Source organism: Pecten maximus, chromosome 4, assembly GCF_902652985.1.
Source record: "Pecten maximus chromosome 4, xPecMax1.1, whole genome shotgun sequence".
NCBI lineage: Eukaryota > Metazoa > Mollusca > Bivalvia > Pectinida > Pectinidae > Pecten > Pecten maximus.
In genome coordinates, this window is record NC_047018.1 from 42083187 (window position 1) to 42103786 (window position 20600).

Consider the following 20600-nt stretch of genomic DNA (forward strand, 5'->3'; position numbering starts at 1 on the left):
ACTAACAGGTCCGAATATATATCCTTTGCTATATTTTCGGGTTCTTGTGGTCGTGATAGGTTCAAATATACATTTCGTAACTGATTCTCAGGTCCCTATGATCCTGACAGGTCCAAATATATCCCTTATAATTGCTTATCATGTCCCTGTGATCATGACGGGTACAAATTTGCATCCTGTAACTGATTCTCATGACCCTGTGGTTGTGATAAATACATTCCATAATTGATTCTCGGGCCCCTGTGTTACAAATCGGATATTCCGCCAGGGCAGGCTAAGTGGAGAACTTTACGACTTGGAAATGGAGGTTTTTTGCTCGATACCAATATTTCTTTGGTTTGACATTGATGGGGCTTAGCCAGACCGGTTGGATACTGTGGGTCTTTATAATTAACCACATTCCTAGCTCAGCTCTCGTATCTAGGTAAACCTCACTGTTGTATTCACGATCAATTGTGTTGCCATATCTGCATTGTGATAAACCCGAAAACGTCTTATTATTAATTCATCCATTTCATTATCAACGTGACTGGGGGAGGGAGTTTTAAGTATTCAAGCAAAACTCACACACGACAAATAATTCATCAAGGCAAAGCCACACGGTGACTGTTTGTATTATTTTTAAAGAATGGACGAATGTCATTGTTCAGATAGATACTCGTCTCATCAAAACGTGTTTCATAAATCCAGGTAAACACACGTTCTATTATTTGAATAACACATGGATATACACGTAAGCTGTGTATTGTTCCTATCCCGCGAGACAATCTCCGCCTGGATTTTCATAAAGTAACCTGGCGGATAGGTAAATGTATAGAACTTGATTAGAGCCATCGATGGGTCGACCTAGGTATGGAGCGCTTTAAACGATCGAACAGGCACGTACATATGTCTTAGCCGTGGACAGAATATAGCGAGAATGTCACAGTTTTTCAGCGATACAATTTAATTTAGCTGTATTATAAAATGCCTGGATGCAAATACATTGTTCATAGCCCGAAGTGGCGATAGCCCAATTGAAAGGCAGAAACTAGGGTCGCCATAACGACGCGAAAACAATGAGAAACAAACATCTATGTTTATCTAGAAGCAGCTCTCATGCCGTGAGCCATGCACATATATATTAGCAGTACACGCGACAGTAACAAGTCGTTTAAGTTGTAGGGAATATCACATACCATCTTAACAATTGTGAATCGTGAAATTGTATATATATATAGGTGTATAGCTACAATTGTAGGTCTTATAGGTTACTGAAGTGTGGATCTGGTTTCTTATTTTTGAGAAACCACTTGAAGAATTTGAAGAGATTCTGTGAAAAAAATTCAGAAGGATTTTGTCACAAACTTCTTTTGAACATTATGGGGTGTAGCAACAGTACCGCGGGAGGTGATCCGAACAGCGCACCCTCATCAAGTGAACAAGGACAGGCTCGTGAAAACGGTGTGAACAAATCCGAGGAACCCCAAAAACCACAGGCTCCGCAACAAGAAGAAAGTGCGGGAAAACCAGCAGACGACACCCAGCAACAGGCGACAGAAACTGGACAAGCCAAAGGTAACGTGTTTGATGGTACTTGTTTATACCGTGAAAAATGAATAATAATGAAAATTGAAATTTGGCCCAATGAAGCAGCTTCGATTTGAAGCTCAAAGTGAAATGTAAAATTAGTGGTACATTATATGTATTTTTGTTCCAATATGGTAGTGGTGCAAAGTTGAAATGAAAAAACATTGCAACAAGATTGGCCAAATATTGATACTAAGATTTTTTTTTTAATTTTTTTTTTTTTTTTTTTCAATTTTTCCAATAGTGAAATAGTATTGTATATTTTTAATGTTTCTATATATATTAAGAACATTCATGGTAAAGTTCATGTAATGATAAAACTTTGCTATATATAACACGTGTCCGAGTATACCTTGATACTAAATTTAGAAACAATATTACCACACGGAGCTGTTACACAAATGAGTGAATACATATGTATTTTAACTTAAACAGATTTGGCCAGCTAGTCTATTGAAGATCTCAGATTTAAAGCTAATAAATACTGAGATATCACAGACATTCTTGATCGCGATTAATGATAATAGGTAGTTGTGTGGTTGTCGTTCATGGTCGAGTACGTTTGCCTTTTAATCAATTGTCTATGGATCCTGTATATAGACTGACTGGCCTTTAACCCGTGTGGTTTTTGAAAAAGCAGAATGAAACATGTTAGTATTTTTTTAACACACAATTAGCTTATTGAAATAAGACATTTACATATGATCTATACAACCTATATACACTTGTGTTACATATGTATACACTATCCTTGTAAGTTCCGAATGTTCATTCGACCGCATCAATCGATACCCATGAATGACCCCGGTACATCACCTTATAAACCAATTTACAGACTGAGTAGCCCGAATAGTATATATCGAATCTATTGAACAAATGCAATCAGCTTCAAGCAAATGTCATGTATACCGAATTATTGGACGAATTTGATATTCTATTTATCACCAAAGTCAAATCTGTAAGGAAATAAGCGAAACGCCACAAATTAATTCTCATAAATACAGATTCTTTTTTTTTCTTTCATGAAAACCGAGACAATTGTCTGACGGCATATACTTATGACGTCACAATAGTGCTACTACACGTGTATCATGGGATATATACTGCAACATGTGCGTGCTACATATATGACAGAAGATGAATAGTCACGTGATACGTAAATGCCCAAAAATAAGGGAAACTGACAGGAGAGGGCATTTTACATGTTTAAGGAACCGCGATAACTCAGTCGGTTAGAGCGCTGGCGATGAAACCTCAGATAAATGTCTGAGGTGCGTGGTTCGACTCTCCATACCTGTGGCGGTTTGCGTTTCTTGTGAACCTGAGAAAAGGACCGGTCTGTTCTTTAGTGGTTGTATCCTAGGACAAAACACTATACTCGTAATTGCTCTGCATGGTATGCGACTTGCCTCCTGAATTGTGTTCAGTGAGGTAGTCACCAACTACTACAAGAAAAAAAATACACGTTTTAGGGTATATTTAAACTTTTGGCAAAATTATTTTCATATAAAAAGTCTCAAAAGTCATGAACATGTTTTAATGGTTCGAAATACTCATTGACTAATACAAATCCTAAGGCACCTCTGGTAAATAAAATATTTCATTGATTCCCATGTCATATTGAATAAATTAGCATATTTAATTAATCTGAAATTACACTCGTATGATAAGGGAATTCATATCAGAAGTTTGAAATCGTAAAATTAGTTTTGCTGTTGTTATGCTCAAAGTCTTTTTTTTTTTTTCGTTTATCAATTTTTTTTCCGTTTATCATTTTCTGATGAAGAAATGGGATCAAAAGATCAAAAAGTATCCATTTTTCTAGTCTCTGTGTTTAGCAATTATACCAATCATTAAAGACGAGTAAGCGGGCTCTGCCCTTAACAAACGTATCAAAAGTACTCAAAGGGGCTAGACACATTCCTATGTTCGAGAATGAAATTTTAAACTCTAAGGTTCGGCCCCAGATCACGTGGTCACGGACAACTGGATACTGTATAACGAGTAGATCACGTTTGTTTGCCCGGACCACAAAGTGACATTGTTCGCCAGTTATGGCACTTGACAGTTTTCCATGTATATTTAATCGCCTGACCTTAGAAACAATGTAAACATAATTAAAAGTATATTACCTGCTAAGGTCACAAATAAAAAGCACAGTTAGCTTATATTTGAGTCTATCAGGCACAGGGAGTTGGCAAAAATAACTAACCAACGGTCAATATATATATGATACGTATACCGTATATGGACATTCGGTTGGGAATGTAATTGATGTGTATCGAATACAAGTTTGTTATTTTGTATTATTACTGCAAGACTGATGCAAACCTCAAACACTAGAGAAAAAATCTAAATTCTTAAATTTAACGAAAATTATGCACAATTCTTCATGAATAAACAAGAAAAACTCATTAGGTAATTAAATATTAATGATTAGACAACAAAACTAAATTAAGTATTTGGTCTCTGAATGAAGTTTGACCCGTAATGGCACGTATGACAGGCATCACTCACTGACCAAACTGACCATGCCAAGCATGTACTGACCACACCTGGACGTCAACGGTTTGTCATCTCGACTCGACACAATACTATACATTTAGTTCTAGATTGTTATCAACAGTGTTTCCCCGACGGACGTGAGAAAAATAAACTCCTGTTAAATTTGTGACAAAGTGATTACTAACTGGATATGACAAAGTTATTACGAACTGGATATGACAAAGTAATTACTGACGGGATGATTTCACGTTCATTTCATTGTAATCAATCTCGAATTTCTACAAGTTGTATTTTTTCGTACACAGTAAACACACAGGTACCTGTGGACATGTTTATGATGTTTTTAATTAAAATGTTACATTATAGAGGAGTAAATTAATGTATTACAATCGCATGCTTAATTTGTAAAAAATATATCGTACTTTGGCCTTATAAATTTAGTATTTATATAAGGCTAAGGTACGATATATTTTTTACAAATTAGTATTTATAAGGCCAAGGTACGATATAGTTTTTACAAATTAGTATTTATAAGGCCAAGGTACGATATAGTTTTTACAAATTAGTATTTATAAGGCCAAGGTACGATATATTTTTTTACAAATTAGTATTTATAAGGCTAAGGTACGATATAGTTTTTACAAATTAAGCATGCGATTGTAATACAATAATTTACTCGTCCAAAATGTAACACTTTAAATAAAACCATCATAATCATGTCCACAAGTACCTGTGAAGAAGCACACCGAAAAATAACGTATTGAATAATATTCTTCTTAATGAAAATAATAAAAGCACAGAGCTTAATAGCCTATCCCTCTTAGCATGTATTTTATAGGTGTTGATATATTTGATTATTGAACAAACCTTTAAAATCAAATTAAAATATTCTCGAGAACGACCACGTGACTTGTAAACTATGTTTACGATCTACATATTTACATAATAGACATAAAATTGAGACATAAACAGCCACATTTAATTGTTTTATTAGGTGTAGTTAAGGTAACCCTTGGCTAACAATCATTATTTATCCATTGTTTATAAGTACAATGCATGTACGTACCTGAAGGGAGGCAGCTCCCGACATCAAACAAAATTGCGGGTCATTACTAGGAAGGCAGAATGTTTAGAGCACGCATGTCAGAATGCCCTAACTGTACCTTGGTGCCATAGCTACTAATTTAACATACCAAACATATAGTACTAGCATACTGAAATGTACACGGAAACCTCAAACTCGCCCAATGATATGTCTGCGAATTCATGGATGTAGTGAACGCTTGCTTGTTTGGGAGGCTGTGGTAACGCGGAACTGATGTCGATTTTAAGGTGCTATCTCACTGAATTGTATAGAACGAATATTCATACCCTGCCTACACTGCTCTCCGACAGGGTATGAAGTCCCTTCCATTGCCGCTACTGTAGCAAGCCCCGATGTGATTCACATCGGGCAGTATATTAGATGATTATCATTCTCTCGGATAAAAAAACACACATGTAAATTGATGATTCTGGTATCTATTATCAATATTCAATCCACAAACCTGCACATTACGTCATTTCTTTCGCCTAAATGTTAAAATCAAAAACGAACAAGACACACGGAATATCAGTTCAAACATACCGCCATCTTTGATACAAGTGTAAAGGTCAATTTCCTTATAAGGAAATCAAAATAAATCTATATACCTCGGTGAACAAGGTCAAACATTCTGAATTTGAATAATTACACCGAGTAAGATGCACTTTCTTCTCAACCCTTACAAAAAACTGGTTAAATATCTCTGATAATGTTTTTTTTAATCGTAGTAGCTTCATCCATATATGGTCACGAATACCATATTCGGATTAGCATCCTCGCGAGAGTTCTCCGAGAAGTATCAAGGCGGATTACGGAGACAACTCCGACTAGTATAATATTGGAATGTGCAAATTAAAGATTTCCAGATATGACGGTAGGCTAATACATTGCTAAAATTGCATTAGAAATGTTTAATTATACTAAATATAACTCCAAAGCTACACGACATCCGCTATTTGTAGCATTTTCGAGGTTCATTGTTTTGCAACACTATACGGTCAATGGAAGGGGATTGTAGCTCTGACGACGACCATCTGTCAGAAATTGTCCGTCCGTCGTCCAGAGCTACGTTATCGCAGCTATTAATTCATCTTCGCTAGCCCAGGCTTCTGACTACGTTTCACTCCACGAACGTCGTGGAGTGAAACGTAATCAGAAGCCTTGGCTAGCGAAGATGCTATAAATTGTACTGAAGACAGCTAGCAGGAAACCACACTCGGTTACATTATACTGGCAATGGGCGAACCGAACCTGTTGTCCCCCAACTCCAAGAACTACCAATTTTATGAACAGTTTTTATGGTTACCCTTTCCTGTTTTTTCTATATATTTAAAAATGAAATAGAATACGCTTTACAAAAAAAAACCCACGCATTTTATATAGGTCCACTAGAATAGGATGAATTCATAACAATCTTAACGGAGAAAAACGATGTTTACCGAAATATGACGATATTTACCGAAAACTGACGATATTTAACGACTACCACACTGTCAATAATTTTTCCACAACATAATTAAATTATCTATTTATAAATTATAATATCAATAGCTTACATGACGACGATAAATATCATTGTGAATGGATACATTGTTTACAAAGTCATTACCTTTTAGGTATAAACACGACACATCCTTCGTCCAAATCGATGATATTCTGCACGATATTGTAATGTTAACAATTTACATTAATTATTTTGCGTGTGGAGAAGTTTTATTATTTTGCTATAGATTTCTCTTCTTTAAAAAAATATATTCATCAGAAGACCACAGTTTACCTAATCAATATGCAGTTCGCCTGTTTCATTTTGCGGAATCGTAATACAGCGGACTAAATGGAAATCAATGAGTTTATGGAGCCGTATCTGCCTAGAATAGAACAATCGGTTATTATCTCTTTTTTTTTTTTTTTCTTTTTTTTTTTTCTTCTTTTTCCCGCTTCAAATAAGCTCGATTGGACAGTGTGTTGAGATAGCGTTCATCCGGTACCATTGTTTGCCTCTTTGTAAAAGATCATTTGTCTATGGAGCTATTTGAATGTGTCACCGATCTAGGACATCTAGATATACGTCATGTATATATGTACTTCAACTTCCATTAGATTCAGCCTCATCGATACATAGAGAAACTTAAGGCTGTATGCTACATCTCTGTGACGGAAGAGTTTCAAAGCAATTAAAAAGTTTCAAGTTTAAATGCGTTTTATGGAATAGATTATTGAATTTTCAAATATAGTAAGGATTTTCATATAATTCATTTTTGTAGTGAAAAAATATACAAAAAAACGTATCTATTATGAAGATAAAGTAATATTAATGAATACATTCGATATGTTGTTTGATTGTTATGTCGGTTTTTCACATGTACTGTAATACGAGGAACCTTTTCCAATTATAAATTGATCATTGTGTGATGTCACGAAGCTAACAAGTATATTGGCCGGTTAGAAATATCGTGCAACCTCGCAATCATGTCTTGGCGACTTAAGGTCGAAATCTCGAAAACGCGATGGCGGAAACGGAATTTCTTTAGTGCTTTTGCCGCCGCGTTCGACAGAGCAAGATTTCGAGATTAAAAAATGGCCATAACCGACCATCATACTTTAGAGAAAAAAATTCTTAGTAAAGAACACACAAGGCACTTTTCTTTCTTTTTGACTAACCAAATAATATTATCACCAAAAATATCTTTTTCTTTCTTTTTGACTAACCAAATGATATTATCACCAAAAATATCTTTTTTCTTTCTTTTTGACTAACCAAATAATATTATCACCAAAAATATATCATGTACAATAACTAAAAGATTTGTATACGTACTGGTGCACTTTAACGACAAAGACTTGTTCTTTTCATTTTCATCGTAATATCAATATATTATTTTTTAAATCATGTTACAGTAACTTTTTAGTACATGTTAATTACCATAGGTGTCAAATAGCTGTCGCGATTGTTGTTTTCCAACAAGGCTCCAAAATGGCCGCAAGGTTTCGACTAATTTGAACTCTCGCGGTAAGAACAGGTGAAATAGCTGTTCTGACGGACAGCTCGTCAATTTCAACACCAAATCCTGCGTAATCCAGAATAGTTAATCATATCATGGACATCATGTTAGGACTGCATAATTATACGTGACTCATTTCTAGGGGAATATTTAAATTATTGATTCGAAACTAATACAGACGAAGTGCTACACGACCCTTTACCGACAAAATCTGCATCAAAACTCATTTGAGTGGTCATAGACTCCAGATTGAATTCGCATTACCCCGGAAACGTGATGCTAGTGTTTGTTAATACCAATGTCCGCCATTAATTCAACACCACATCAGAAAGAGCATAATCATTAACAAGTTTTTATTCCGGATTATTTGAAACCCGAGATGTTCTGAAGCAATATGCAAATAGTGGTTTATCAAATTAACTTATTGTTTTCCAACTAAATAAATACCAAAGTTTAGTTTAGCAGCGCTATTAAATACTGAGTCAGCATTTATGTGCATCAAAGTACACCGTGCTAAATAGCCATACGTTATATACACATATACATGTAAATGCAAATCAAAACACAATTATAGAATATTAAAAAAAAAAAAACGCTTCCAAATTGATGATGAAACCTTGAGAGAAAAAAAACCATTGATGTCACTCATCACGTAAACCTATGTCAAACCCAAGCATGTTCTCAAAATGAGAACAGAGGCATTGGCATCGTATCCAGCAGACTTATTAAAGAAATTTGAAAACGTGAATCTACATATCATATAAGGAAATAGAAAGACCATGTCGAAATCGAGACAGGCTGTAAGTTTATATAATCATTGATGCTGAAAACGGTACTTATCCAGGTTTCTCGGATTGAAAATTGTGGAAATGATTGGCATCTGAGCATTTGAATGGCTTCATTAATGTAAGACGGGGTTTCCGGATAAATGAGTATTATCTGTCTAATATGAAACACGTCATCAATACCGGTCATACTATGGGACAAAATCCGGATTTAGAGTCGACAAAAAAGTAAAGCAGGGATGCAACCATGGCCTTATGGTTATAGAGCTATTTGAAAACAAATTATCTATACGTACGTGTTATGTGTATAACTCAATCCTCAGAAATGGACAGTTGGGATGAGTTTAAAATCAGTGATTGAATTAAAACTATTACTGATGGAACATGAATATTTATATTTAATCTATTGCAAATGAATGAGGTTTAGAAACCAGGGCTCGATATACGGTCAATATATTTGATCAGATGGCGGTGAGCGTGTCTGTAACGTACGAGATCTGGACACGTATGGTGTGAATGGCCATGTCTCGTCCTAGATCTGACAGCATTCCAGTCAAATGATTGAGCCTTCCTTCCTATTCAGATCTAGTTCAGCATATTCACATGCGTTTGCAAACATTATTCAGGTCAGAAGTTTAAGCTGCCATTTAAATACCTCATTAACATACATCTAATTGTTATTCCAGTCAAAGTCGGTGATGTTTCCGAGAAATTCATTTATCTAATCCTTCTGGACTAGTTCCTCCACAATAACAACCAATCTTTGTCGCAGTGTAGTATTTCTATGCGAAGCAGTCTGCCCTGGTTTAGGCCTACAATCACGTGACGTCTCTGGTTCGGGACAGGTTCCCTGCAAGATCCAATATGAATAATTTGATCTCTACCCGGAAGATTTATCTTTCTCACAAAGCTGATATCATCATTCGCCCTGTCACACCGTGCCCTTCGACAAGACACCTTTCCCCATAACGCTATGTTGTTCATTGATGTAGCCACCAGCTACTACTGTGTCTATAAATGACCGCGACTAATGTAAAATTTGTTGTTTATTTATTGAACTCTTAGGTATTGAAAACTCATTTATCTATATCTATATATGACTAGATCTGTTTCAAAATATGATATCGCACCCAAGTGTCATTTAAAACAATTCTACCATTCGCCTAAATTCACACTCAGCTAGGCAAAGGAAGCAAAGCTTCGCTAACACGTAAGGTTGGTTTTACCGTCTCGGTGTTACTATGTAGAAATTGTTACAAAGTAGTCATCAACATGTTCACGTTGATGGCATCGGTATGGAAGTAGGTCACCCGTAACGAAGTGTCTTTGTACTGCTTTGACCTTCATTGAGAGTTTTAATGTGTCCCATATATAACCGTAGTGATATTTAATGCATTGAAAAACATACATAACCATAGTTATCTATAACAATTATGAAAACAACTGATATCTACATTTTATTTTCTGTCAATATATAACATTACAGCTTATACACTGTTCTTGTGTATTCATGAACTAGCCGTTAGGGCTAGGGAGACGTGTTGTGGTTCTGTGTTAAATTTGTGTATTGATTCGTCATCTCTTAATGTTCAATTTGATTTTGACTTTCAAGTTACTCGTAAAAAACTACAAATCAGCAATTAGTATGGAGTAGAATTAAATTAGATAGATGTATAACATTTCTTGTAAACATGGTATCATGATAGCTTACCAAAGGTATTTCGTCATCTCAATTAGCATAGTTAGGTTATTTAAGCAATGAACAGTGGTTTTAATGTTGTTATAGTCGACATGGCAGCAAGATGTATGAATGGACAAATGGCATGGGAACCCGTTAGGGTTTTCATGCTACATTTGCCCAACATACATCTTGCTGCCATATCGACTATAGCAACATTAAAACCACTGTTCAATACTTATATTTACATTGTCTTACCATTTTCGTCAACTTTGAAAAACTTAACCAACACAAAAATCCCGCCTCTTTAATGTCACATGACCCTGTGTTGTAGCCTGAGGCACTGGGTGTTATTGGCGTATGGTGGTAACTGCCTCTTAGCATTGTGTCAATGGGGAAATGCGGAGCAAATGTAAATATAGATGTGTAATCAACTAAATGATGAGTTATGGCTACGTTTCTATATTATCAAAAGTAGGCACAATTTTGATTCTCCCTTCTGGTTTACACTTTTTTTATTTATTCATTCATTCATCTATTTATTTGTCTATTTATTTAATTTTTGCCCGAAGTACCACTGAGACCTAGAAGGTCGAAACAGCTGTATGACGAGTTTTATCTTCGTCATATCTAAATATGCTAAAATTTGTGTCATTTGTACAGTTCTTTGTCATATACAGAGTATAATATGACAACAGTGGTCACTCCTCATTATCAAAGTCTGAGATAGACCTAACTTAATCGATTGACAATAATCCTTTCCTCAGTCGCAACATATCAGTCACTTCTGCTTATTACATTTGCATATTACAGTAGGTTTCAGTATTCACAGTTCGTTAACTCTTTTAAACATCAACACTTATTTTAAGTTATATGTGGGTTGATATCATATGTCAGACAATAGAAATATTATATTGCTGTTTTATATCTTGATTTAATTCAATTTTATTGCAAACAATACACAAAAGGATTGGACGTAAGTCATCACAACTTATCAATGTCCTCTCCGTAATACAATTATATATATGCGAAACTTGGCAATTGCCTAATTATAATCCGCATATAATAATTCTATTATAGTATCTTAAATTGAGCTAGCAAAGGAAAGGGAAAGGAAAGGATAGGGGAAGAGAGAGAGAGAGACAGAGAGAGAGAGACAGAGAGAGAGAGACAGAGAGAGAGAGAGACAGAGAGAGAGAGATACGTGTAGGTTAAATAAGAATACATTGTAAAATATAACGGGCAGGCAGATGATATTATGAATATCAAATATGTATATTGAATTGTACACGTACTTATATATAAATCTTTCGTTATCAACAATAAAGTTTTGAACATGTTTACAAATAGCTCGTTTGATTTTATATCTAAGAAATTATCATCATACACAAGGTTTTCGTAGAAAGGAAAAATCAAACATTAAGAACTTGGCTATTTAAGAACTGAAGAATAAGGTAAAAACCTTACCAAGTCTTACAAAGCCTTTGCGAGTATCAACACGATTGTTGTTGTTTTTTTTATATGTTCAGCTCCACGTGTGTGTGGCCGTTCCATTAACCCCCCCGAAACAAAGCAGTAAATTATTAATAAACTATTGATTAGCATTGTAATTGCCGAACCCATGTCAATGAATCCGTGTGAATCTATAGATATGCACGTCACGTTTTCGTTTAGGGAATGTAATCGATAGCTATTGCTTCATGGGGAAATATACAACACCTGAAATGTATTCCCCGAGATACAAAGGATATTAACACTTTTCAATAGCAATTAAAAAAATAGATACAGTAGAGCGAACAAAGAAATTAAACTGCATCGAAAAACTGTTTCGTCCTTCTAGGACTCGTCAGTGATGCTAAGGACCTAATGTTTTGATAAAACTGAGATAGGTCGAAAGAAATGTGAAAATTTTAATTGGGGGTGGGGCGGGGTTTTATACTCCCATAATTAAGAAACAATAGTATTGTTCTGGTTGGACATAAACAGTATGTATGCTCAGACGCTATTCTAGTGTCCATGAACATGTTGACAGTATTTACTACAAGTCAGTACGCCAAAAAAACTCTTTGACTGGTTCACCCGTTGTCAGTATAATGTGACCGGGTGTGGTGTCCGGCTTGACATCTTGGGCAGTATGCTTCAGTGAGCTAGCTTTATAAACCCGGCTTCAGTTCCATGCTACCACAAGGAGATATAATGCCTTCCTCTCAGCAACGAACGTCCAATTCAAAGGCCAGAACTGAGGCAGTGCCAAGAGAGACATCAGGTACTTCAGTCCGCGACGTCGTGGTCAATAGTAGTTGTTTCGGGAGATTTAAATACACATATTATGTGTGCGATCGACTACAGACATCCAATAGATTTTTTAATTAGACTATACCAATTGTTGTCTGGAAAACAATAAACGGAGTCACATTTGATGGAGTATTCATAAAATCGTCTCTCCAGAATGGCTGGCTTGTACCGCAATACACATTATTAGCTTTAACCAATACACTACCATCCTACAAATAGTGCTGAACATAGATACTAGAATATACACTTATATTCTAAATGATTACCCTACGATGATTGACATTGTTATTTCATAGTTGTGTTATATTAAGAAGAAAAATCTACATTTGAAGCTTACAATACTCTGTGCCTTAGGATCATTATAGCTCTGCCAGTTGTCATTACTTCGAGATAATCATCGATTTTTTTAAGGTGAATAGTTCACATTCGATGTTTTCAATATACATAGATACTTATATGCAATGTGTATATTTGTACTTACCACAATATTTTAGCAATCATATTTTATAAAATATTAAAATTCATCTTTCAAAAAATGTCTCGTTCAGCGTTTCTGGAAGAGAGCAATCGGAACACCTCGATCGCCTACGTCTTCCAGTGTAGACTTGGAAGTAAGCTATGCAAATGATGGTCCTGGGTGATTCCTGAACGATGATCGAATTGCCGCGAACTATATAGCTGTCGATAGGGTAAACAACATGGCCGCGCCCAGTCTATTCCACGTGGATTTGGAGTATTGCACTGTTCATAATTTTAGTTTTGTTTATTACCGAACTGCAAACTATTTTACTATGTTACCATCCACTGTTGATGTATACATTGGAAGAAGGCGTTTTTAAGTTGTGATAATTTGTGTAATATTCCTGTTGTTATATTTTACAATAGAAATATGTTTAAATCAAAATGTTGATGTAATGAATCATGTTGACGGAGTAAATGGGGAGGTCCTGTTGTCCTTGTCATCTTCTCATCGGTAAAACACATATTTCCTTGTGTAGTTCAATGATGTTATTGATATAACTGATTATTTCTTTGTTGCTACCCAGCTTCACATTTTGGGAACATGACATTAGTACAACATCTGCATTGCGGATATAATTACTGCAGCAGATACATTTTATCTTACCGGAATCTTATCTTATTATCCTCATACTTTTATAAGAATGTTAATCTTTTATAATTATTTCCTTTCTTTATTTACATTTTTTTTATTTTGTCAACTTAATTGATTTTGAGTTAAAATAACATACTCTAAGTGATGAAACTAGGGCAGATATGAATAAATGAAGGATTTACACTTCAAAACTAACAAAAAGACTATATAGGAATATGGATTTTACTTTCAAACGGAAGAACTCACCAAATGAGTATTTTAGTAGAGGAATGCTGTTGAAGAAATAAAGCAACTTTGATATTTTGATATTTCAGAGGAACAAAAAGCCGATGAAGTGACTGAACAAACACAGAATACTGCCCCCGAGACTCAGACAGACGAAACAGCTGGACAGACACAAGAGACGACCCAGAATGAACAGAGCCAACAGGAGCAAGCATAGAGTCCGAGGGAGTCCGAGAGTCTGTAGCGCAGAGTGAAAGGTATGGGATAGTAAAATAAAGACTTATAAAATCATCAAATTTGTTTGATAAATTCAATATCACGCTGACACGAGATGAACAATTTGCGAAGGATTTTTTCAAACATATATCATATTCGTAAGAAAACAAGTGAAAACCCTCCGATCATTTTTCCCATACTACAACAGTTTCAGGTCAGTTGGTACGTTTTTCCTCAAAGAAATATTGATGTGACGTCATTTTTCATGACGTCAACAAAATAACGTCAGAATATCTTAATTTATAGATATGTAATTTTCGAGCAGCTGGCGATGTGAAATAGAGAACTCTAAACAAAAACATGTTGATTATCAAATAATGAAGAATTAATACAAATGTCCGCACAAACATAATTCTTATGCTGATATGATTCTGTTTCCCCCACACCGCGTTGTATCCTGAAGTCATGAAGTCTTTGTTACGGAATCTGCTACTATCGGGCTATGTATGTTTTCTGTATTAGGGGTTTTAACGTATCAAGGATAATGTACAGGAAAAAATGCGAAATAGTGGAACAACATCAGGATGTCAAGCAATAACATATGCATTTTACAATGGAAACACACATGCATGCAATATTAACATTTGTGAAGTTTGGCAGCAAGCGGGTACTTTTTCGTTAACAGACCTGGTGCTCAGAGGTTTTATCTTCCTGGACGATACTTAATTGTCACACGAAACGCATTAAAACAATGACTAACAAGTAATGTATGACTTAAAACATAAAGATCCCCTAACACACATACAATTATACCTCTACACCCGTGTTTAATCCCAAGTAGTTAGCCCTTTTTCATGGCTTGAGGGAGTTAGAAAACGCACATATATATAACGTTTTTATTTAATACTTTGTTGTATCTACGACCACAATACAACTAAAGCACTCTTGCTATTTTCGGACTGTTATTAAAAGAACATCATTGTATCTAAATCGCAAAATTTTAAATCGCAAAACATAATGGTTTATTATCTAGTTATTCTGCATGTGGGCGAATATCCTACGTGATTATAACCCATAAAGCGAGATTGACCGAATAATAATAGGTGTTATGGCCGGCAAGACAAATCTCCTACTGATTAAAGGTCACTATATTTCAGGTAAATGCTAAAAGTTAAAAACATCATCAAATAAGTAGTTCGTCTGTTCTATATATGTTACATTCATGCGGACATTGACATATGACATTGCTCTAAGGAAGATAGAAAAGGTTTGCCTTAGAAAAGCTGATGATTAATCCCAGAGGTGGGTAATAAGCAGCTTCTGTGCGTCTAACTGGTTAGATTACATTGAACCAATCGGGATGGAGATGGTATATTTAATTATATCGGTCAATATGGTGCTCGCTAAATTAGTTTCATCAGATGGATTTGTTGTCTTAATTAAATCCACGATTACTGACTGTATGACGTAAAACTTTGCTATTCCTTGTTGTTATGATTCGCTAAACTGTGTCAGATTAGTTTTCAGCTTAAGTTCTTATGTAACCCAGCATGCAATTAACGTTTCATAGAGACCCGTATAAATTCAAATAGTTATTTTTTTAGTAATGACAGAAATAGAATATATTGTTTAATTTGTAACTTAAAGCTATCATTTCATGGCTTGACGTTAACAAACGGATATAGTCTTTGTTTTTGGATAATGTGTTTCAGTAAGGTAGATATGATTTGAGAAATATTTATGAATGAATGTGTCTATTTTGATAATCCATCCTTTCAATGAATTCTGTTTTAACAAGGTCAACAATGTCAATGACCCTTCTCCATAGCATTGTAAAACACATCAGAATACCAACGTGTGTGAACGAAATCATTATTCTAACGCAAAATAAAAACTCGAGGAAAATATCAAAAAATATATACATTGTATCTACATAGAGATTCTTAAAAATCACAAGGAAAATAAAATCATGTGTTCCAGGAGAGAAAACGTCTTCTGTTTCATCAACGACACCCTCAATACAGATTTAGGCAATAATTTTTTAGGTTATATAACCAGATCAAAATGGCAACAAGTCTTTAACAGATCGTTATACATAACATTATACATCCAAGTTAAGAAGATATCACATGTAGGCATTACTTCATCTTTGAACAGATAATGATACTGTTAATGAATACAAGAAAATCATATCTATCAAAATATCGATCTTTATTTGTGCATTATGCTATTTAACTGGCTCTGTCGATTTACAGAAAAGGTATAGATGTATATTTGAAAATTATTAAGAGGTGAATATATTTAAACTATATCTTTAGATGTATCTATTGAATTATATATAAGGGGCCGCGGTGGCCGGGTGGTTAAGGTGTCCCGACACTTTAACACTAGCCCTCCACCTCTGGGTTGCGAGTTCGAAACCTACGTGGGGCAGTTGCCAGGTACTGACTGTAGGCCGGTGGTTTTTCTCCGGGTACTCCGGCTTTCCTCCACCTTTAAAACCTGGCACGTCCTTAAATGACACTGGCTGTTAATAGGACGTTAAACAAAAACAAACCAAAAATGAATTATATATAGATTAAGGGTACAAATGTGTACTCTACTACACAGTGTAGGAACTCCGTAAACTACATAAAGTAAACATGTCACTGAGAGCATAATTAGGACAATTTGAAAGGTGATTTTTCGATGTGAATCAAATCCTTCAAAACGTACGTCACCATACCATAAGTTTCATGCATATAAGAAGTGTGCGTCATAGATATCTAAATATAACACGTACACGAAAGTTCAGTACTGATTTGAAATCATCTATCAAATATGTTAAGGCAATGAACTTTGATGGCTTGAAATTTTTTTGGATTACGTATGTTGTAATTGCAAGTTATTTTAATTTAATATAACTTCATAAAAAAAATATATGCATATGATGTTGTATTTAAATAAAATGATATAAATGGTAGCATGCCCTTAAACTGTCTATCTTACATTGTTTTTACAGATGTCACAATTGTCACATTTATTAGAGGAAAATGTGATGAGAAGGAGGAGGAGGAGGAGAGGAGGAGGATAGAGAATTACATGATCAGTTCCGTCCAGTTACTACGCAAAATGGATCATTGATATATACATGCATTATTTATTTTTATAAAAATCCTACTTATTTATGCTCGCGCTCGTAATGGTTATGGAATGATAACAGTGTTACGTTGCATTTGCCCAAGTTCACATTCCCGAAAAAAAAAACGCTCTTTCTAGCAAAGGCAAACTCCTCATTATACGTTCATGTTGAATATCTTAAGATAAGGACTAAAATCATTCAAGAACATTTGTGAAACTGGGCCAGGTCGTTATGGGAAAGGAATTGTTAGTAAAAGTGAGAATATGTTTATCACCACTTCTGACTGGATGGTTTAAAAACAAATTTATATTTGAAAAAAAATCTCTACATACTGTGTGTACTATATTGTTAAAATTATAGTGACTATAAAAAAATCATGAAACTTTTTTCTTTAATTTGTGATAGTCATCATTTGTTCTATCAAAATTCAATAATGGATTTGCGAAATTAAAAACTGTTATATCCAGGTAGCCATGAAATTGCATGCATGTTGAAATTGCCTGTAATATAGTGTTAGCCATACTGAGTTTTGGGAATATGAAAATATCCTTTACCTTCGATAAAAGCAACTGACGTAAAATTCATTTCATGAAACACATAGGTTCCACCTTGTATACATGTCCATCAAAGTTATCTCCCTTGTGCAAGACTTTAAACCGTCTCATCAAGAACACATGGCTTATTTGAATATTTTCGATTGATTTTTATGAAAAATAACACTCAACTAAAAAGCAAGACATTTCAGCATTTAGATTATTTATCTCTCTTTTTTGTGATAGACAATAACAAAAATCTGCATCGACAAGCAGTAGTTGCTTTCGTGCCTATCTATTTGCTCAGGATTTGTTTACATAAACTGCGTATCATAATTGTACTAATATAAAAAAAAAACTTATATTGAATGCGACAGATCCAAGTCCTTTATGTAATTATCTGTAATTCATTAAGACATAAAAGAATCAAGGGCCATATCCTAACGTTAAAAGGTTTATTTTTATTAAGATAATGAGCATTTTTCTTAATTTGTAGGTAATGCTCCGTGATTTGTATCTTTCTTGATATGTATGTATGTTAAGCAATGCTTTAAATCATGAATATGATAATAACATCTATATAAAATGCCTTTTTGTTACTTTAATTTGTTCCTTCTTAAGTCAATTAGTTTAGATCACAGAAAATGTTATTGGATTTATAATTATCGTACATATTTATAATTAGTTACTTTAAAACATTAGTTGGGGACGGGGGAAATGTTGTTAATTGTTAATTAGATAAGGATTTACTGTATCCCTAGATGTTATGTTTTACACATGTAGCTGTGATATGACTAATATGAACCAGCAGTATTTGGAATGAAAATTATTTGTAAAGCGATATAAATAAATTATTGACTCTAAAATTTAGCTTTTGTTCTTTTTCAAATGAAGTTGTATATGGTATACCGTACACATGTAGTATGATGTCATGACTCATACATAGTATATTTGTGCTAGATAATGACACTTATATCAATATACATGTACATATAATTTATCTATAGACATATACTATATTTCTGAAACATGAAATAACAATATCATTAAAATTTGCTTATATGTACACGTACATCACGATCAACACCCAGAAATATTATTGGAACATCAATATCAGGTTTGGAGATATAAACAAATCGACGACACCCAATTACACAATCAAAACAAAACGGCGGAACAATAGGTAGACGGAGCATTGAGGAAAGAAAGGAATGCTTTAATATCCTAAATGTTGCAATGGGGACGTAAGATCTATTTTGGTCTCGTTTATGTTCCCTTAACAGAAGACAAAAGAAAATCCCCGATTCTTCAGAGGGGCCACTTTTATCACCCTCTACGATCAATAGGTAGTGGAATACAGTGGGCCTTATTCTAGGGCTAGCCAATGTCCCCTTAAATAGAAGACATATGAGAAAACAGCCCCGACCCAACAGGGTGCCGCACAATTAGTCGTCTATTACGACATGCGGTAAGATATACAACAGTCATTCTATAGGATTATAGACTATTAAGGCTTACGAAGTCTCATATTCATACTTACTAACCTTCACAACATGTTTTATAAAAAGACATGCATAGTTTAACTAGTATAAATAGTGATGTTATGTCCTTGAACACTTGCAATATTCCTGGGTAGTTATAGAAAAGGGAAATACTGATACTTGCTGGAAATCAAGATGCGCAAATGGAATGTGTTTTCTTTCTTGCTCCATTGTCGTCCCCATTATAACCAAAGACATTTTCTTCTTTATTCTACTCTTTGCGCTGAGTGATAGTATTAAATTATGAAATCAAATTCGAAACTCCGAAAAAGTATGTGTGCATCAAGTATGTGGTATGCGCCTTCAAATTTATCCATTATATAAATTTAGATAGATTCATTACCAATACTAAACGTTATCACAACACAATACCAATGTCTTGGTCTGTTTGCCGACTGTCCGCTATGGATCAACATATGATAAAGTAGGACTGTGATTACCTCAGGTTAAAGGATGGATGACGACCCTTGACAATTATTACTATAGTAATCTATTAATCCCATATGTACAACACAACAATTATTGAATAAGACCATCTTAAGATGAAATTTTATCGCAATCTTAAAATAAAATTTTGATACAAATTTTTTTTTTAAATCATGAGAAGACCAGCATAAGATGAATGTTTTAAGAACACCATGAAAAACAACCATCTATAATCTACTATAAACCGCACCGTGAAAAACAATCCATCAAGAGTATGTTTAGTAAATAAGATATGCGAGTAAATATTATTCCTCGCTGTGTGGTGTAATTCTGTAGGACATATGCATAAATATGACGTTTGTCCTTATGAAGGGAAGAACAAAACAAAATCCTAGACTCATCCGCAATGCCGTTCTGTCACCATAGGCTTATTCAAGCGTTATAAAAAAATATTTGATTAACACAGCCAGTTTCGAAAGAATTTTTTTTCTTTACGGTATAAAAAT

The 20600-nt window shown here is 34.5% G+C and overlaps 1 protein-coding gene across 1 annotated transcript; it reads left to right on the forward strand.

The window, feature by feature from the left end:
• Positions 1–837: 837 nt before the first annotated feature.
• LOC117326125 (phosphatidylglycerol--prolipoprotein diacylglyceryl transferase-like) lies at positions 838–18993 on the forward strand. The gene is made up of 3 exons (XM_033882752.1): positions 838–1557; positions 14347–14514; positions 17475–18993. The coding sequence occupies exons 1-2, from the start codon at positions 1362–1364 to the stop codon at positions 14472–14474; spliced, it is 324 nt and encodes a 107-aa protein (XP_033738643.1). The 5' UTR covers positions 838–1361; the 3' UTR covers positions 14475–14514; positions 17475–18993.
• The last annotated feature ends 1607 nt before the right edge of the window (positions 18994–20600 follow it).